The sequence below is a fragment of the Solanum stenotomum genome, chromosome 1 (genome assembly GCF_019186545.1).
Source record: "Solanum stenotomum isolate F172 chromosome 1, ASM1918654v1, whole genome shotgun sequence".
NCBI lineage: Eukaryota > Viridiplantae > Streptophyta > Magnoliopsida > Solanales > Solanaceae > Solanum > Solanum stenotomum.
The window spans coordinates 77,728,476-77,749,711 of record NC_064282.1 but is presented as its reverse complement, the minus strand read 5'-3'; the positions used below and the strand labels follow the sequence as shown (position 1 = coordinate 77,749,711).

At 41.4% G+C, this 21,236-nt stretch overlaps 1 protein-coding gene across 1 annotated transcript; it reads right to left on the bottom strand.

The window, feature by feature from the left end:
• Positions 1-12,863: 12,863 nt before the first annotated feature.
• On the bottom strand, positions 12,864-20,388 carry LOC125842802 (uncharacterized). The gene is given in 8 exon segments (XM_049522109.1): positions 12,864-15,158; positions 15,213-17,683; positions 17,728-17,822; positions 18,311-18,369; positions 18,896-19,129; positions 19,131-19,175; positions 19,554-19,631; positions 20,335-20,388. Coding segments are annotated over 8 exon segments (5,331 nt in total).
• Between the last annotated feature and the right edge of the window lie 848 nt (positions 20,389-21,236).

The window sequence follows — 21,236 nt, the reverse complement described above, 5'->3', positions numbered from 1 at the left end:
GAATATAAGGGTGATCTCAAAGTTTATGAGATTAGGCTCATCAATCCTCCCTATTTTAGTGAATAACCTATCAATCTCCTTTGTGAAAACAGTTACTGTTTATCTATTTTGTGTTTTCTACATATAAAGTATCATCCTTTATATGTTTTCCTTTTAATTAACATTCATTTACTATTGATAATAATAATTTTTTTGAAGGAAACAATTGTATGTAATTTAGATTATATTGCTTTACTAATTTTCCATGTGGTATATGATGATAACACTAAATTGTAATTAATATTATTTTCACTTAGTTTTCAATATAGCATAATGTTTCCTAACTAATTTAGATTTTGAGGGACACTCTCTAGCTAAATTTTCTTCATAGACAAGCTCAAACCCGAGACCTCTAGTTAAGATGGATAGACCATATACATCTCACAACAACTATTTGTTGGTACTAATAATAACTTAAGTTACTTTCCCTTGAATATTTGGCTATATGTTTCATTTATTTGATGTGTTCTCCCAACAAGGATTAGCGTGGTATAGAAGTTAGTATTCATTCATCCTTAACCAAAAGTGTCATGTTCGAGTCTTGAGCATGAATTAACTTTGTAGGAAAGAGGTTTACCCTCAATTTTGGACTTTCCATTACCCGAATCTAATTGAGTCGAATAAGAATGTCAGACACCAAGTAAATTAAGAAACATTTTCTTCTTGTTTTTATGAAAATTAGATATTTTAAAAAATAATATGAGGGTGATCTCAAAGTTTATGAGATTAGGCTCATCAATCCTCCATCTTTTAGTGAATAACCTCTCAATTTCCTTATTGAAAACATTTACTTTTTATCAATTTTGTGTTTCTACATATTAAGTATCGTCCTGTTTTTTTTTTAACTGTCCTATTAATTAATATTCATTTACTGTTGATAATAATAATTTTTTGAAGGAACCGATTGTATGTAATGTAGATTATATTTTTTTAATTGCTTTTGTTGTGGTATATGATGATAATATTAAACTGTAATTAATATTATTTTCACCTGGTTTTCAATATAGCATATTCTATCCTGACTAATTCAGATTTTAAGGGACACTCTTTAAAAAATAATTCTTCATGGACAAGGCTCAAACCAGAGACCTCTGGTTAAGGATGGATAGATCATATACATCTCACCACAACTATTTGTTGGTACTAATAATAACTTAATTTACTTTTTCCTTAATATTTGGTTATATGTTTGATTTATTTATTGCGTTTTACCAACAAGGATTGTCGTGGAGTAGAAGTTAGTATTCATTCATCCTTAACCAAAGTCTTGGGCATGAATTAACTTTGTAGGAAAGAGGTTTACCCTCAATTTCGGACTTCCCATTATCCAAATGTAATTAAGTCCCAATAAGAATCTCATAAACCAAGTAAATTAAGAAACTTTTTCTTCTTGTTCTTGCAAAAATTAGATATTTTTAAAAAACAATATGAGTGTGATCTAAAAGGTTATGAGATTAGGCTCATCAATCCTCCATATTTAAGTAAATAATCTATCAATATCCTTATTGAAAACATTTACTTTTAATCTATTTTGTGGTTTCTACATATAAAGTATCATCCTGTATGTTGTTTTCCTATTAAATAATATTCATTTGTTGTTGATAATAATAACTTTTTTATGGAAACGCTTGTCTGTAGTTTAGATTATATTCTTTTACTAGTTTTCCTTGTGGTATATGATGATAATACGAAATTGTAATTGATATTATTTTCACTTCGTTTTCAGTATAGCGTATTGTATCCTGACGAATTCAGATTTTGAGGGACAATCTCTAACAAAATTTTCTTCATAGACAGCGCTCAAACCCGAGACCTCTAGTAAAGGATGGATAGACCATATACATCTCACCACAACTATTTGTTGGTACTAATAATACTCTTGGATATTTGGCTATATGTTTGATTTATTTGTTTTTTTCTACCAACAAGGATTGTCATGGAGTAGAAGTTAGTATTCATTCATCCTTAACCAAAACTGTTAGGTTCCAGTCTTGGGCATGAAATAATTTTATAGGAAAGAGGTTTACCCTCAATTTCGGACTTTAAATTATCCGCATCTAAGTGAGTCCCAGTAAGAATCTCAGACACCAAGTGATTAAGAAACTTCTTCTACTTGTACTTTGAAAATTAGTTATTTTTCGAAAAGAATATGAGGGTAATCTCAAAGTTTATTAGATTAGGCTCATCAATGCTCCATCTTATATTGAATAACCTCTCAATCTCCTTAGTGAAAATATTTACCTTTTATCTATTTTGTATTTTCTACGTATAAAATATGGTCCTGTATGTTTTTTTTTCTTTCCTATTAAATAATATTCATTTATTGTTGATAATAATAATTTTTTTGAAGGAAACGATTGTATGTAATTTAGATTATATATTTTTACTAGTTTTCCTTGTGGTATATGATGATAATATTAAATTGTAATTAATATTTCTTTCACTTGTTTTTCAATATAGCATATTGTATCCTGACTAATTCAAATTTTGAGGGACACACTATAACAATATTTTCTTCATAGAAAGACTCAAATCCGAGACATCGGGTTAAGGATGGATAGACCATACACATCTCACCACAACTATTTGTTGGTACTAATAAATAACTTAATTTACTTTCTCTTGAATATTTGGCTATATGTTGGTTATATTTGTTGTGTTATACCAACAAGGATTGTCGTAGAATAGAAGTTAGTATTCATTCACCCTTAACCAAAAGTGTCAGGTTCGAGTCTTGGGCATGAATTCACTTTGTAGGAAAGAGGTTTACCCTCAATTTCGGTCCTTCCATTATCCGAATCTAATTGAGTCCCAATAAGAATCTCAGACACCAAGTAAATTAAGAAACTTTTTCTTCTTGTACTTATGAAAATTAGAATATGAGGGTGATCTCAAAGTTTATGAGATTTGGCTCATCAATCCTCCATATTTTAGTGAATAACCCATCAATCTCCCTATTGAAAACATTTACTTTTTATCTATTTTGTGTTTTCTACATATAAAGTATCATCCTGTATGTTTTTATTTCCTATTGATTAATATTCATTTATTGTTGATAATAATATTTTTTTTGAAGGAAACAATTGTATGTAATTTATATTATATTTTTTACTTGTTTTCCTTGTGGTATATGATGATAATGTTAAAATGTAATTAATATTATTTTCACTTTGTTTTCAATATAGCAAATTGTATCCTGAGTAATTCAGATTTTGAGGGACACACTCTAACAAAATTTTCTTCATAGACAAGGGTCAAACCCGAGACCTCTGGTCAAGGATGAATAGACCATATACATCTCACCACAGCTATTTGTTGGTACTAATAATAACTTAATTTACTTTCTCTTGAATATTTGGTTATGTGCTTGATTGATTTGTTGTGTTCTACCAACAAGGATTGTCGTGGAGTAGAAGTTAGTATTCATTCATCCTTAACCAAAAGTGTCAGGTTCGAGTCTTGGGTATGAATTAACTTTGTAGGAAAGTGGCTTACCCTCAATTTTGGACTTTCTATTATCCGAATCTAATTGAGTCCCAATAAGAATCTCACACACCAAGTGTTGGGTATATAGCAAGAGTTAATGGAAAATGGAGAGAAGATGAAAAGAGAGGAACTTGAAAAGTTCTCTTATGCTTTAGTAAAAAGGCTTTTCTCCCTCATCAGTAGTGGAAAGAAAAGTAAAAGAGTTTAAACAGAGAAACACTTCTATTAATTGTTAAAAGTGTTGGAAAGAGGGATCCCCCTAGCGCCGTCATCGTTGTCACTTGCTCGACTTCGGCTTTGGAAAATGATCGATCGAGAGATTATTTTTGGACAAAGTTTGTTTTAATTATTTAGTTAATTATTTAATTAATTAATTAAAATAAATTAAATGGCCAAAACGTTTCAATTAATTAGTTAATTAACCAAAATATTCCGACCCGACTCAGATCCACACGTGTCCTATTTTATTTAAACTTTCCCATTTTATTTGAATGTCCCGCTGTTGGAAATGACTATTCTGAATGGTTGCAACTTTCAGGAACAACCACGACCGTTTGAAAGGTTGCAAACTTTCAAGAATGGTTGTGTGGATTCTGAGAGGTTGCAACCTTTCGGAACCAGTTCCTCTTGGCTATAAATACCACTGATTCTTCAGACTTTTTCCTTACGAATGTTTCTGATTTCTTCTTCTTCTTCTTCTGCACAAAGTTTCTTCGTATACTTTACTGTCGTTGAGTGGCTCACTGACACCAACGTTTTAGGTATCAATACACTGGTGACTGAGATCATTCTATCTTGGGAGGACATATTCCAAATCAAACCTCGGATACTAGAGGGGAATAATTTCCTTAAGGGGACACTGTGCATTCAGTGGGATTGATCTTTTTCCATTATGTTTTTCCAGATTCTGGTATGGTTTACAGACTTTAGTTTTTTGTGAATTAATTTTTGTTCTTCTATTTGATCATTGGTTCATTGGAAACTTTGGTAACTTCGTATTTCTGCAAAGTTTCTGGTAAGCAGTGCTACTGTTTTAAACACAGATTGGCGATAATCCTAAGGAAATTATTTTATTTTATTTTAATGTGTTTTTGGTTGAGACAAAAACCTTCGTGGTTTTATACTCCTAGTAAGTTTGCAATTTAAGTTATTGCTTACTGAGTCATTTGTAGCAATTTCTGTTTATTACAGATTTTGATTCATAAATGGCAAATGATAATGTTATAGTGGTTGTTGCTGCACCAACCTGAACTGCTTTACCACCAGCAGAGAAACCGGGAAAATTCTCTGGTGTGAATTTCAAAGGATGGCAACAACGAGTATTTTTTTGACTTACTACTCTTGGTCTGCAGAAATTTACCAATGAAGTAACTCCGGTGCTTGCTACTGAAATGTCAGACAGAGAAAAATTCATGATTATTGAAACATGGAAATAGGCAGACTTCCTATGTAAGGGCTATATTTTGAGTGCTTTAGCGGATGACTTATATAATGTCTATATTGCAATGACAACTTCGAAAGAATTGTGGGATGCACTTGAGAAGAAATATAAGACAGAAGATGCATGCTTGAAAAATTTTGTGGTCGCAAAGTTTTTATATTATAAAATGTCAGAAAGTAAAACTGTTGGATCACAAGTGCATGAACTTCAACTTATTTTCCATGATCTGATTGCTGAGGATATGGTAGTAAATGAAGCTTTTCAAGTGGCTGCAATGATCGAGAAGTTACCTCCTTCATGGAACGACTTCAAGAATTATTTAAAGCACAAACGTAAGGAAATGAAGCTTGAAGATCTTGTTATTCGGCTCAAGATTGAGGAAGATAACAAAATCATCGAAAAGAAGTCTCGTAAGAGTTCGAAAGTAATTGGAGTTAATATTCTTGAAGAAGCTCCTACCAAAGACAAGAAGAGAAAGAAGTCCAACGGACAGAAGTCAGAACAGGCCAAGAAGAAATTCAAGGACAACATTGTGGTAAGACTGGTCATAAGTCTTCTGACTGTCATGCTCCAAGAAAGGACAAAGACAAAGACAAAGGCAAAGGCAAAGGCAAAAGTCAAGCAAACATCGTGGAAGAGATAGAAGATGCAGATGACCTTTGTGAAATGATCTCGGAGTGCAACTTAGTTGGAAATCCCAAGTAGTGGTTTCTCGACTCAGGTGCCACTTGACATATTTTATTTGCGAAAGAAGCCTTTGCAACATACACTCCTATTGAGTTTGATGAACATTTGTTCATGGGAAACACAACAACAACAAGGATTGCAGGAACTGGGAAAGTAATGTTGAAAATGACATCTGGCAAGGTGTTGACTTTGAACAACGTTCTGCATGTTCCTACTATTAGGAAGAATTTAGTTTCTGCTGCACTGCTCGTTGAGAACGGGTTTAAGTGTGTCCTAGTTAGTGATAAAGTTGTAATAAGTAAGAATGAGATGTTCTTAGGAAAGGGCTACCTCAATGAGGGCCTCTTCTAACTGAATGTAATGGTTGTTGATTGTATTAATAAGAATTTTGCTTCTATTTACTTATTGGAGTCAAATGATTTATGGCATGCCCGTTTAGGACATGTAAATTACAAAGCCTTGCAAAAATTGATTACTTTAGAAGTATTGCGTGATTTCAAATGCGATAAATCGAAATGTGAAATTTGTGTGGAAAGTAAGTTTGTTAAACATTCTTATAAGTCTGTTGACAGGAGTTCAAAACCTTTAGACTTAATTCAAACAGATATATGCGATATGAAGTCAATACCACCTCGTGGTGGGAAAAAGTATTTTATAACTTTTATTGACGATTGCACTCGATTATGTTATGTATATTTGCTTAGTAGTAAGGATAAAGCAATTGATGCATTTAAGCAATACAAAAATGAAGTGGAAAATCAATTGAATCTAAAGATAAAAATGACTTGGAGTGATAGGGGTGGAGAATACAAATCTCCTTTTTCAGAGATATGTTTGGAATATGGTATTATCCATCAGACTACTGCACCCTATACACCACAGTCTAATGGTGTGGCTGAACGGAAGAACAAAACATTAAAGGAAATGATGAATACCTTGATAATCAGTTCTGGTTCACCACGAAATATATGGGGGGAAGCCATCCTTACGCCTAACAAGATACTCAATAGGGTACCCCGTAGCAAAACGCAATCGATTCCATCTAAGTTATGGAAAGGAAGGAAATCCAACTTGAAATATTTTAAAGTGTGGGGGTGACTAGCCAAGGTAGAGGTTCATATTCCCAAAAGGGTGAAAATTGGACCCAAAATAGTGGATCGTGTATGTATTGGATATGTTGTGAACAGTAAGGCCCGTCAGTTTTTGGTTATCAAATATGATAATCCTAAAATTCATGTGAATATGGTAATTGAGTTAGATAACGCTGAGTTCTTTGAACACACTTATCCGTATAAAACTGAATGTGAGTCGACAAGTGAAAGATCTAAACGACCACGAGAAGAATCAACAGAAAATACACTACCTAATGAGGATCCTAGGTGTAGTAATCGCCAACGAAAATCCACGTCTTTCGGACCAGATTTTGTGGCATTCTTGCTTGAAAATGAGCCTCCAACATTTAAAGTAGCTATGTCTTCGTCTGAGTCAATCTATTGAAAAGAAGTAGTCAATAGTGAGATCGAATCAATTTTAAGTAATCATACTTGGGAATTGGCTGATCTTCCTCCAGGAAATAAACCTTTAGGATCAAAGTGGATCTTTAAAAGGAAAATGAAAGCCGATGGGACTATTGACAAATATAAGGCTAGACTTGTACGCAAAGGATACAAACAAAAGGAAGGTCTGGACTACTTTGATACTACTCTCCAGTAACAAGGATAACATCAATTAGGATGTTAATAGCACTTGCAGCAGTGCATGATCTTAAAATCCACCAAATGGATGTAAAGACAGCCTTCTTAAATGGCGAGTTGGAGGAACAAATTTACATGGAACAACCTGAAGGGTTTGTGGTTCCTGGTAAACAAGAGAAAGTGTGCAGACTTGTGACGTCGCTTTATGGGCTCAAACAAGCACCCAAACAATGGCATGCTAAATTTTACCAAACAATGTTGGCAAATGGATTCAAGATTAACGAATGTGATAAGTGTGTTTACATTAAAAATGTTCCGAATCATGAAGTCATTGTTTGTCTGTATGTTGATGACATGTTAATAATGAGTAAAGATATTGACGATATAAATGCTACTAAGCGCATGTTGTCCAACAACTTCGATATGAAGGACTTAGGAGTTGCTGATTTGATCGTAGGGATCAGGATTCTCAAAACTCCTCAGGGACTAGCATTATCTCAATCTCATTATATAGAAAGAGTATTGGATAAGTTTAGGTACTTGAATTTCAATGTTGTCAAAACTGCAATTGACTTAAGCTTTACATTTCTAAAGAATGAAGGTGAAAGTGACTCTTAATTGGAATATGCCAGAGTGTTGGGAAGTTTGATGTATATTATGAACTAGGTAAATTACCTGTGCTTTGCACGGGTTTGAACTATTTTATTAAGGTTATATATGACCATTCGGTAATATTAGTATTTTCAACACATACACAACATTGTCAAGAACATTTTTATCTTAAGTCCAAGCGTTCCTCCGAAATGGTAAAGGCTCTAGCACTCTTCATTAATGTGCATATGTACTGCCGATAAAAACTATTTTTGTTATAGTGTATTTTGGACATTTGTTAGGTTCATGAAAACTTGATCTCTTATTATGCCCAAAAAGAAGAGACGAAAAAATATGGCAAATTAGTTAACTTGCAATAAAAGAAGTGGACTAATTGTCTCGATACTAATATTCTAGGAAGAGTGCAATGACATACAAAATGTATGTACCTAAGAAAAACAATCAAAATAATATACTAATTGTGGCAAGCAAGAGAGAAATCCATTTGGTTCTTATAACAAACTTCATCATTGGTTTTGTATTAGTTATCACATATTTGTTGTTGTGTGGTATCAAATATAACACAACCCACAAGCAATTTTTCCAAAAAGTATATGAAGAAACCCGTAGAAAGAGACAAAAGTGAAGAAAAATTTCCAAACATCCTCACTGGAATTTTTAACAGAGTTAAAAAAAAGTCACTAAAATAAAAAAAAGAAATCGCAATAGATACATGAATCACTATGACTTACAGTAAAAGATTAAGCTTCATGGTATAGGAGAAAGAAAACTTTGAGGAATATAACACATTTCATAAGAAGCTTAATTAATGTATTTAAATTTGACTCCCCCATAGCGAAAAAAGCCCTACAAATAAAAGTTTTGTTTACAAAAGAACCAAATGTAATGAATTCAACCATTTCAACAACGTTATGAGTCAAGGACTGAGAGGTGCAAGAGTAGTAATGTTGTATTGCATTTGAAATCATTTTTCTTTGTTTATATGAAGAAACCTGTAGAAAGAGACAAAAAAGGAGATCAATTTTCAATTATACTTGCTGAAATTTTTAATAGAGTTAAAAAAAAGTCACCAAAATAGCAAAAAAAAATTTGTCATAGTTTGTCACGACCCGATTTCTCAAGTCATGATGGCACCTACTATAACCCACCAGTAGGTAAGCCAACCCGTAACCCGGAACAACAAGTAATGGGTCTGAGGGTAGAAATCAAACAAGAGTAGGCAAATAACAATATAAACAGGCGGACGCAAACCAAAAACTTATATACAAATAAAGATCCCTCCCAGAACCTGGAAGTCACTAGTACAGAGCTACTACAAAATGAGTACAAGTCCCAAAACTGGACAACAGAGACTGGACTGTCTCGAAGGGAAGAAGACAAGTCTATATATACAGATGGAGACCGAAATAGTACAGAACGCCGTGTGCTCACCCCCGTCTCCAGATAAGTCTACTCCAAGCTCGATCAACGCTGGCTACTAGTGCTCGGACCTGCATCACAAAATAGATGCAGAGCGTAGCATGAGTACCAAAACAACAGGTACCCAGTAGGCATCATCGGCCGACTGAGCAAGATAAGCAAAAGTAAACTGAAATGCAAATAAAGGGTCACATCAAGTGCAAAGAGTAGTAAATGGGGGGTATGTACACGAGCGTACAGGCAACAAAGACAAGCAATCTAACTAACTCCGCCGGGCTCCCATAAACCCGACGGGTACGCTCGTGCACAATAAAAGAAACCACCTGCACGGACCCCCATAAGCCCGGCAGATGGACTGACAGTTGAAGTAAAATAATGGAGCTAGAAGGTCTATCACAATATTACCAATTTCCGGACTTGTAACTGAACCATTCCCAATCATATTCCAAGATCTCATTACGTCCCGGACTTTAACCGGAATCTCTCCAACCTCCAAAACCTCAACCTACAGATGAGAGTAATCAAGACTAAACTGAAGCTTTAGTGAGGAATTGGGAATACACCACGTGCAAGCTGGACCACGGACTCGAACCGGGTACTATAGCTAATGAGTCAACCTATATGGGCTGGACCACGGACTCGAACCGGGTGCTGTAGCCAAAGGTCGGGCACGGGTGGGCTGGACCACGGACTCGAACCGGGTGCTGTAGCTGAAATCAGATCACAGGTAAGCTGGACCACGGACTCGAACCGGGTACTGTAGCTAAGCCTGGACATAAGTGAGCTGGACCACGGACTCTAACCGGGTGCTGTAGCTAAAACCAGATCACAGGTAAGCTGGACCACGGACTCGAACCGGGTACTGTAGCTAAGCCTGGACATAAATGAGCTGGACCACGGACTCTAACCGGGTACTGTAGCTGAAACCAGATCACAGGTAAGCTGGACCACGGACTCGAACCGGGTACTGTAGCTAAGCCTGGACATAAATGAGCTGGACCACGGACTCTAACCGGGTACTGTAGCTGAAACCAGATCACAGGTAAGCTGGACCACGGACTCGAACCGGGTACTGTAGCTAAGCCTGGACATAAATGAGCTGGACCACGGACTCTAACCGGGTACTGTAGCTGAAACCAGATCACAGGTAAGCTGGACCACGGACTCGAACCGGGTACTGTAGCTAAGCCTGGACATAAATGAGCTGGACCACGGACTCTAACCGGGTACTGTAGCTGAAACCAGATCACAGGTAAGCTGGACCACGGACTCGAACCGGGTACTGTAGCTAAGCCTGGACATAAATGAGCTGGACCACGGACTCTAACCGGGTACTGTAGCTGAAACCAGATCACAGGTAAGCTGGACCACGGACTCGAACCGGGTACTGTAGCTAAGCCTGGACATAAATGAGCTGGACCACGGACTCTAACCGGGTACTGTAGCTGAAACCAGATCACAGGTAAGCTGGACCACGGACTCGAACCGGGTACTGTAGCTAAGCCTGGACATAAATGAGCTGGACCACGGACTCTAACCGGGTACTGTAGCTGAAACCAGATCACAGGTAAGCTGGACCACGGACTCGAACCGGGTACTGTAGCTAAACCTGGAATAAGTAAGCTGGACCACGGACTCTAACCGGGTACTGTAGCTAAGAATCAATATCCAACCATCCGTCGCGGGAAATATCACCAAACCGATTACCATAAATAATCCTTTTAGTCCGACCCTCATATACCCCAAATCGCCGAGGAAGTATCCAATAATGAGTAAGCTAGACCACGGACTTTAACCGGGTATTTGTAGCCGATATAAAAGCAGGGCATTATGGATACAAGGTCATAAGCTGAGTTACCGACTATCAGACTCAAGTCTGCTATATCAGTCTACAAGGAGCTAACCGTCCGAAACGACGTCGGAAAAAGTTCTACTGCCCAACGACATCCGAAATCTCGCAAGTCTATGGCAACACTAGTCTAAGCCTAGACTAAGGCCAAACATACTTCAAATCAATATTATCATATACACCACCAGATATGGCTATTCAATAATATCAAGAGACATGCTGTCATAATCCAACACTTTCCCGAAATAAGGTCTAAGGCAGGAATTATAGAAATTTAGCATGCTCGACACCCGAACCCCTCCATACTCAAGCAAATCAATAAACAATTGCCTAAACATGCTCAATCTCACGAGAGAAAACCATAGCCTACCTGAAAGCCGATCACGCGTGCTCCAACTCACGGTACCGGATCTTTTCCTCTCCGAACGGTCTCCAAATGCTTCCCCACTAACAAAAGGTTAATCACCTCGTCATTACGAATATATTGACACTAAAATTATATTTTTCGGAGACGGACCCAAAATCGGGTCTAAAACGGGATTGTGGGGCCCACACTTAGAATCTCAAAATCGAATCCGTGGAAACGTCCCAACTACCTTACTAAACTAATATCCCAAAATTTTAGCACAAACAGATGCCCACAACACCGCAAATCAGCCACAATAATTAAAAAGGACAGCCCTTTCATCATCAATTTCCGGAAAAACGAGACCCTTTCAACCCAAACAGATTATACCACGACGATCCTTGCGAAAAACTCTACAAGTTAGCCACAAGAATGACTCAAAACGGACTTACGATGATCAAGATCTCACATTTCAAAAATTCAACAACAAAACATCCGAAAATCACACTGGCAGTGGCTAAAAATTGATTTCTTACCTCAACGAAGCCTCCCCTCGCGTTTTCGAGATCACCGCTAGATTCCCCTCGAAATTCTCTTGAAGTTTGCCTTTTGAATCACTTAATTTGGATTAAAAATGAAGGAGCAATCTCAATTTGAAGTTGAACAAAAATTTGGACGAAATTCGTTCTTAAAAATCTGGAAATTTCCACCTCTGCCACGTGTCGTCACGTGGCTCTGCCACGTCACCGCCGCGTCAAAATTTTACAACCCTCCAAACTTAAATTTCGATGTTTCGGACTCGTTCGGAGTCGGAAAAATACAAACCTTATATGGAATCTGATTGGAAATGATATTTCGGACTCAATGGTGAAGGCGGAATTTCCATTTGGAGCTCGCTTCGACGAAAAGTGGGTCCCACACCCAGTATCATTTGAGCCAGATTCCACAATTGCTATCTAAAGTCTCGGGAAGTGAACAAAGGGTCGTTCTAGACCAAAATCGATCTTCCGAAGCTAACCTAGCTGTCAGAATTTTCATCTGAGCACGTCTTCCAAGAAGGTTGACCAAAGTCAACTTTTCAAGTTATAAAAATCTCCAAAACAGGAGAACGGGCCTAAAACCCAAACGAACGACCAGGCGACCGAACAGTCAGTGCCAGCAAGTCATAAATGACTTGGGGTCGCTACAGGAACGCTCTAAACGATGAAATGAATTCTTTAATTTAAAAATGACCTGGAGGGTCATTACAATATCCACTACTAAAAGAACTTTCGTCCGCGAAAGTAAGAGTCAAGAAGTACCTGAATGCTCAAATAAGTCGGGGAACTGTGCCCGCATCTCATGCTCGATCTCCCAGGTAGCCTCCTCAACTGGACGATGTCTCCAACGGACCTTAACAACAGGAATGGCTCTCGAGCGCAATCTCCTCACATCTCTGGATAGAATGGCAACTGGCTCCTCTACGAATGTCAAACGATCATCCAACTCGACTGCATCATACTGGAGCACATGGGACTCATCAGGAACATACCGCCGCAACATCGAAACATGAAACACTGGGTGGATGGCTGAAAATACTGGAGGTAGGGCCAACTCATAAGCAACCTCTCCAACTGTCCGGAGTATCTCAAATGGCCCAATGTACCTGGGGCTAAGCTTGCCCCGCCTCCCAAACCTCATCACGCCCTTCATGGGCGACACACGGAGGAATACCCGATCACCAACAGAGAATCTCAAAGGTCGACGCCTCTGATCCGCATAACTCTGGTGCCTACTCTGAGCCGTCCTGAGCCTATCCTGAATCACCCTCACCTGATCCAGGGCCTCCTGAAGCAAATCTGTACCACGCGGCCTAGGCTCTGTAGACTCAAACCAACCCACTGGAGAGCGACAACGCCTACCATATAAGGCCTCAAACGGGGCCATCTGAATACTAGAGTGGTAGCTGTTATTGTACGCAAACTCCGCCAAAGGCAAGAACTGGTCCCACTGACCTCCAAAATCCATAACACAAGCCCGCAACATATCCTCAAGGACCTGAATAGTACGCTCTGACTGACCATCCGTCTGTGGGTGAAATGCTGTGCTAAGGTGGACACGGGTTCCCAACTCTTCCTGAAAAGCCCTCCAAAAGCTGGAAGTGAACTGTGAACCTCGGTCTGAAATGATAGCAACAGGCACACCATGAAGACGAACTACCTCCCGAATATAGATACGAGCTAACCTCTCAGCACTGAAGGTAGTATGAACAGGAAGGAAGTGTGCTGACTTGGTCAATCGATCCACGATGACCCAAATGCTGTCAACACCTCTAGAAGTCCGAGGCAACCCCACAACGAAGTCCATAGTGATACGCTCCCACTTCCACTCCGGAATGGGTAATCTCTGAAACACACCACCAGGCCTCAAATGCTCGGCCTTTACCTGCTGGCAACACAAGCAACGGGAAACAAAGTCAGCAATATCTCTCCTCATGCCACTCCACCAGTAATGCTGCCTCAAATCGCGATACATCTTCGCTGTGCCTGGATGGATAGAGTATCTAGACTCATGGGCCTCAGAAAGTATCAACTGTATCAAATCTCCAACTCTCGGAACACAGATGCGGCCGGCAAATTTCAACACTCCATCAGGATCTAAGGTAGCCTGACCACCATCACCCGCTAACACTCGATCTCTAAGGGCCACCAAAGTATCATCCTCAAACTGGCAACCACGGATCCTATCAAGCAAAGAAGACTGAACTCCCATAAAGGCCAAGACGCATCTAGAATCTGAGATATCCAACCGAACCATGCTATTAGCTAAGGACTGAATGTCCAAAGCTAAGGGTCTCTCCTCAACAGATAAGAAGGCTAGACTACCCATACTCACTGCCTTCCGGCTCAAGGCGTCCGCTACCACATTCGCCTTGCCCGGATGATAGAGAATAGAGAGGTCGTAGTCCTTTAGGAGCTCAATCCAACGACGCTGCCTCGAATTAAGGTCCCTCTGACTCATGATGTACTGAAGACTCCTGTGATCGGTATAGATCTCACATCGAACTCCATACAAGTAGTGCCTCCAAATCTTAAGTGCGAAAACTACCGCCGCCAACTCTAAGTCATGGGTGGGGTAGTTGCGCTCATGAATCTTAAGCTGCCTCGACGCATAAGCAATAACCCGGCCCTGCTGCATCAATACACAACCCAAACCAACGCCGGATGCGTCACAATATACCGTGAAGCCCTCGCCCTCAACTGGAAGAGTCAATATAGGAGCGGTGGTCAATAACTCCTTGAGCCTCAAAAAGCTCGCCTCACACTCCTCTGACCAAACAAAAGGAACATCAACACGAGTCAATCGAGTCAACGGGGCTGCAATAGTAGAAAAGCCCTCAACAAAGCGTCTGTAATAGCCTGCTAGTCCGACGAAGCTCCGAATCTCAGTAACTGAAGTGGGCCTGTGCCAATCACGAATAGCCTCAATCTTCGCCGGATCAACCCTAATACCCTCCTTGGACACCACGTGCCCCAAGAAGGCTACAGACTCAAGCCAAAACTCGCACTTTGAGAACTTGGCATAAAGCCGCTGATCTCTCAAAGTCTGGAGCACTATCCTCAAATGCTGCTCATGCTCACTCCGGCTCCGCGAGTATACCAGTATGTCATCAATGAAGACGATGACAAATAAATCAAGGTATGGCCTGAACACACGTGTCATCAAATCCATGAAGGCGGCAGGGGCATTAGTCAGCCCAAACGACATCACCAAGAACTCATAATGGCCATAACGGGTCCTAAATGCAGTCTTAGGGATGTCCGCTGCCCTAATCCTCAGCTGATGGTACCCGGACCTCAAATCAATCTTAGAAAACACGGCGGCACCCTGAAGCTGATCAAACAAATCATCAATACGAGGCATGGGGTAACGGTTCTTCACCGTCACCTTGTTCAGCTGCCTGTAGTCAATACACATCCTCATAGTCCCGTCCTTCTTCTTCACAAACAGAACAGGAGCACCCCAAGGCGAGACACTCGGACGGATAAACCCCTTACCTAAGAGATCCTCTAACTGAGCACTGAGCTCCCTGAGCTCTGCAGGAGCCATCCGATAAGGCGGAATAGAAATAGGACGGGTGTCGGGCTCCAAATCTATGGCAAAATCAATGTCACGATCTGGAGGTAGGCCAGGAAGGTCTGTAGGGAACACATCTGCAAACTCTCTAACCACAGGAACTGAGTCAACTGAAGAGTCCTCCCTACTCACATCTCGCACATAAGCCAAATAAGCTAAACACCCAGAAGCAACCAACCGTCTAGCCCGCATAAAAGAGATGATCCCTGTCGGTGTGTGACTATAAGCACCCTGCCACAACACTGGGGAAATGCCAGGCATGGCTAAAGTAACAGTCTTGGCGTAGCAATCCAAGACCGCATGGTAGGGAGATAACCAATCCATGCCCAGAATCACATCAAAATCAACCATATCTAGCAGAATAAGGTCAACTCTAGTATCACAACCCTGGATAGTCACTAAGCAAGATCGCAATATCTGATCCACTACTAAGGACTCACCCACCGGGGTCGAAACATGAACTGGCTCTGCCAAAGACTCAGACCTCATACCCAATCGGGGAGCAAAATAAACAGATACATACGAGAATGTGGATCCGGGATCAAATAATACTGTAGCAGGCTGATGGCATAATAAAAGCGTACCTGTGATAACATCGTCAGATGCCTCAGCCGTCGCCCTCGCCGGGGCTGCGTAGAAATGGCCCTGAGCACCTCTGCCCGATGCATCTGATCTACCACCCAGCCTGCCTCCTCGAGCTCCACCTCTGGTACCCTGTCGGCTATCCCGACGACCCTGGTCCTGACCACCACCTCTAGCTAGAGGGGGCACTGCTGAAACTGGTCTGGGTGCAAGAGGAGCTGGTACAATCGCTCCTCGCCCTCGCCGGGGGCACTCTCTGGACCAATGGTCAGGAGCACCGCAATCAAAACACCCCGAAGCTGAACGCCCTGAAGTAACCCGACTGCGGTAGGAAGGGAGGGAATCTGATCCCCTCGAACTCTGGCCCGTACTAGGACCACCCTGGTGATACTGGCCTCCCTCAGAAGCAGGTAATGCCGCCTGAACAGGACGACTGGACTGACCCTGCTGGAACCTCTGGCGGGGCCTATCATAGGAGTCTCTCCCTCTAGTCTGGGACCCGCTGTAGCTGCCCTGGTAGCGTGCCCTCTTATCGCTGCCCCCTTGGGCCTCGCGATGAATATGCTCCATGGATCGGGCATGGTCAACTACATCAAGAAATGAGCGGCCGGCAGAAACTAAATGCTCTGTGTCGACCCTCAGACGGTACCGCAACCCACGTACAAAACAACGAACTCTCTCCTCCTCCGTGGGTAGGATCATGGTAGCATGTCGAGACAACTCATGGAATCTCGTCTCGTACTCTGAGACGGTCATAGGGCCCTGCTCCAATCTGGAGAACTGATCACGAAGCCTATCCCTGACGCTCCGTGGCATGAACCGGGCTAAGAAAGCCTCTGAGAACTCACTCCAAGATATAGGAGGCGATCCAACTGGCCTGGACTCTCGATACGAGCGCCACCACTGCCTGGCTGGCCCACGAAACTGATGAGCAGTGAAGTCGGCTCCTCTCGACTCCAAGAGGCCTAATGACTGTAGCTGCTCCTGACAAGTAAGCTGGAACTCGTAGGCATCCTCCCCCATCGCCCCTGAGAATATCGGCGGTGCCAACCTCTGGAATACCCCGAGCATCTTCTGCTCGCGCAGTGGCATCTCCCCGTCCTTTAAGTCTGACACGACAGTCACATGAACTGGTGGCGGCTGAACCTCTGGTGCCGCTGCGGCAGGCTGACCCTGCGGCGCTGGAGCTGGTGCTGCTAGGACTGGTGCTGGTGCTGCTGGGGCTGGTGTCTGTCGCATCTCCCCAATAGCTGCTAGTATCTGAGTCAGCAGAGCATGAAGATCAGGAGCTGCAGCTGCAGCTGGTGCAGGTGGTGGCTGGGCTGGCCCCGGCCCTACCGGCTGTGGAGGTACATATGCTGCCTGAGGCTCCTCCTCCCTATCTCGGGCTGGTGCTACGGCCCTGCCTCGACCTCGGGGTCGGCGTCTACCCCAAACTGAGGCTCTGCCTGCAGACCCGGGTGCGCCACCCCTGGCCGCGCCACCTCGCGAGCGAGCCATCCTGTGAAAGAGTGAAACAAGTGAGATTTCCAGAAACCAATAAGACACACACTGCACGAAAGCGAAACAAAAGAGGAAATTTTCCTAAGGACATCCTGTAGCCTCCCGAAGATAAGTTACGGACGTCTCCGCACCGATCCGCAGGACTCTACTAGACGTTAGCTCTGTACAAGTGAGACCAATAAACCTGGGGCTCTGATACCAACTTGTCACGACCCGATTTCTCAAGTCGTGATGGCACCTACTATAACCCACCAGTAGGTAAGCCAACCCGTAACCCGGAACAACAAGTAATGGGTCTGAGGGTAGAAACTAAACAAGAGAAGGCAAATAACAATATAAACAGGCGGAAGCAAACCAAAAACATATATACAAATAAAGATCCCTCCCAGAACCTGGAAGTCACTGGTACAGAGCTACTAACAAAATGAGTACAAGTCCCAAAAGTGGACAACAGAGACTGGACTGTCTCGAAAGGTAAAAGACAAGTCTATATATACAGATGGAGACTGAAATAGTACAAAACGTCGTGTGCTCACTCCCGTCTCCGGATCAGTCTGCTCCAAGCTCGATCAACGCTGGCTACTAGTGCCCGGACCTGCATCACGAAATAGATGCAGAGCGTAGCATGAGTACCAAAACAACAGGTACCCAGTAGGCATCATAGGCCGACTGAACTTGAAAAGTAAAGGCAATATGAAAAGAAGGAATACGCAAACCGAAGTCAAGAACGAAAATCTAACTAACAATGAAATGCACACGAGTGTACAAAGAACTAACTAAAGTAATCTATAAGCTAACTACACCTAACTGGACCCCCATAAGCCCAGAAGGTACACTCGTGCGCAAGTTAAATAAAAACCCGAACGGACCCCCATAAGCCCGACGAGTACACAGAATAACTATAACTAAAGAGAATTGCATAAAAGAACCCAAGAACGAAGAACATCGAACCAGAACCTCAACCCTAATTAGTAGAATCTGACAGCACTGAGGCCGGACCTCGAACCGGATGCTCAGCAGAAGTACCCAAGTAACCAATCACAAGTATCAAGTATAAGAGGCCGGAACTCTAACCGGATGCTCTATATAGGTGTCTGAGCAATAGAGGCCGGACCTTAAACCGGATGCTCTATATAAGTATCTGGGCAATAGAGGCCGGACCTCAAACCGGATGCTCTATATAAGTGCCAATGTAGCTGCTGAAAGAGTCCCAATTGATCCATACTCATAAATATCTGTGGAACGCCGTCCACACATAGCCAATCAATGAAAGTCCTTGGAACCAAATCAAAAATCAAATTAAAATCGCGAAGTAGAACTAGTGTCGCCGATGTAACTCGTGAAGCCGTAACATCGAGGAAAAATAAGAATAACTATAGTCGGAGAAAGAGTATCGCTTAACTAAGGCCCAAACTATCAGACTCAAGTCTGCTACACCAGTCTACAAGGATCTAAGCCGACCGAGCGACGTCGGGGCAAAACTAAGGCCTATTGGATCCGAATAATGTATTTCTAAGGCAAGCCCTAGTCAAACCTAAACTAAGGCCCAACATTCTTCAAATAAACAATAATTAAGCATGCAAGCACTCCACATAGCGAGGAGGGTCCGTTAATAACACAAAGCATGCTCACAGTTACCGGATAATTCCCGAAATAGGCCGAAAACATGATTTCTTAACACCTATGCAAGATTCAATGACTACCCAACCCAAATCCCAACTAATCAACATGCATTCACATTCTCGAGCTCAATCTAAGAGAGGGAAAACCGTAGCCTACCTTAAAGCCGATCACACGCGCTCCAAAATCACTCCTCCGGAGATTTTCCTTTCCGAAAGGTCTCGAAACGCTTCCCCGCTATCAAAAATAGTATCACAACGTTAATACGGTCGTTTAGACACCAAAATCACAACAAACAGAGACGGGTCAATTTTGGAGTCAAAACGGGAATCGTGGGACCCACACAGAAAATTCCGAAATTAACCCCAAAAGTGGGTCCTAACCAGTTCCCCCAGCTCATTTCCCATAATGGGACACAATTCGGGGCTCGGGAACAACACAATACCAACATACAACTAAAACCCAAATTTTCTCAAAAATCGAAATGGGACAGCAGTGTATTTACCAAAAACGAGCGATCTACAGTAAAATCTAACAACACCACAATGTTCTCCTCGAAAAACCACTCAAGATAGCCTCAAAAATCACCAAAATCGGATCTAAAATGGCTAAGAAAACAAGTCTCAAAATTTCCAAAATCAAGTCACAAAAAGAGGTCTGGCAGCAGGTATTTTTCGAAAATTACCTCAAACGGGGACTCCAAATCACTATCCGAGCTCACCAACACGTTGCCCTCGAAAAATCTCACAACTTAGCCTTTTGGATCACCCAAATCGGTTGAGAGATGAGAGAGAGATGAGAGTTTGAAGTTTGGGAAATGTGGCTGATTTTCTGCAATTTATTGCAGAAAATCTGCAACATTTCCAAAACTTTAAATTCCGACGGGGTGCTTCGATCTCGTTCGGAACCCCGTGCACGCAAACGAGATATGCAACCATACCAAATTCGATATTTCAGACTCAACGGCGCAGTCGAAATTTCCATCAGAGGTCATTTCGATAAAAAGTGGGTCCCACTTCCAAAAGCCCTTTTAAGTCAAAACCCACAAAAGGGCTCGGAAAGATATCGAAAACCTCCAGACACAAAAGAAAGGTCAATCTAGACCAAACTCGACATTCCGGAGCTAACCACGCTGACGGAATTCTCATCCGAGCGCGTTTACTCAAAATGTTGACCAAAGTCAACCTTAGGCTAAAATTCAAAGGCTAAAACGCCTAATCGCACCGACTCACACTGAAAACCTCGGGAGTCATGTCGACCATGCTACTAGCCTAAAATGACCCTTCCGGAGCTGATGAAATCGTCAGAATTGGATTCCGATGTCATCTTCTTGAACTTTTGATCGAAAATGATCGTTCAAGGTTCATAAGCTCCAAAACACAAAAACTCACACCAGGACCAAACGAACGACCAGGTGACCGAACTATCAGTCCCAGCAAGTCATAAATGACTTGGGGTCGTTATAGGAATGCTCTAAACGACGCACAGAAGGCAAGACACAGAAATGACCAAGAGGGTCATTACATAGTTACATGAATCACTATGACTTATTGTAAAGATCAAGCTCCATGAAAAAAAAGGAAGAAAACTTTGAGGAATGAAACAAACTTCATAAGAAGCTTAAATAATGTATTTGAATTCGACTACCCTATAGCGGGAAAAACCCTTAAAATAATAGTGGCAGGAAATTTCTCTATTTATAGACAACAAAGGATAGTCTAAACAAATGCTTATTGTGTCTTATCGGAAAGGTCATTACTCTTTGGAAAAGTTATAACCCTTCGAAATGGTCACACACTTTCATAAATATCACAATTTTCCATAAAAATCACAACTTTTCAT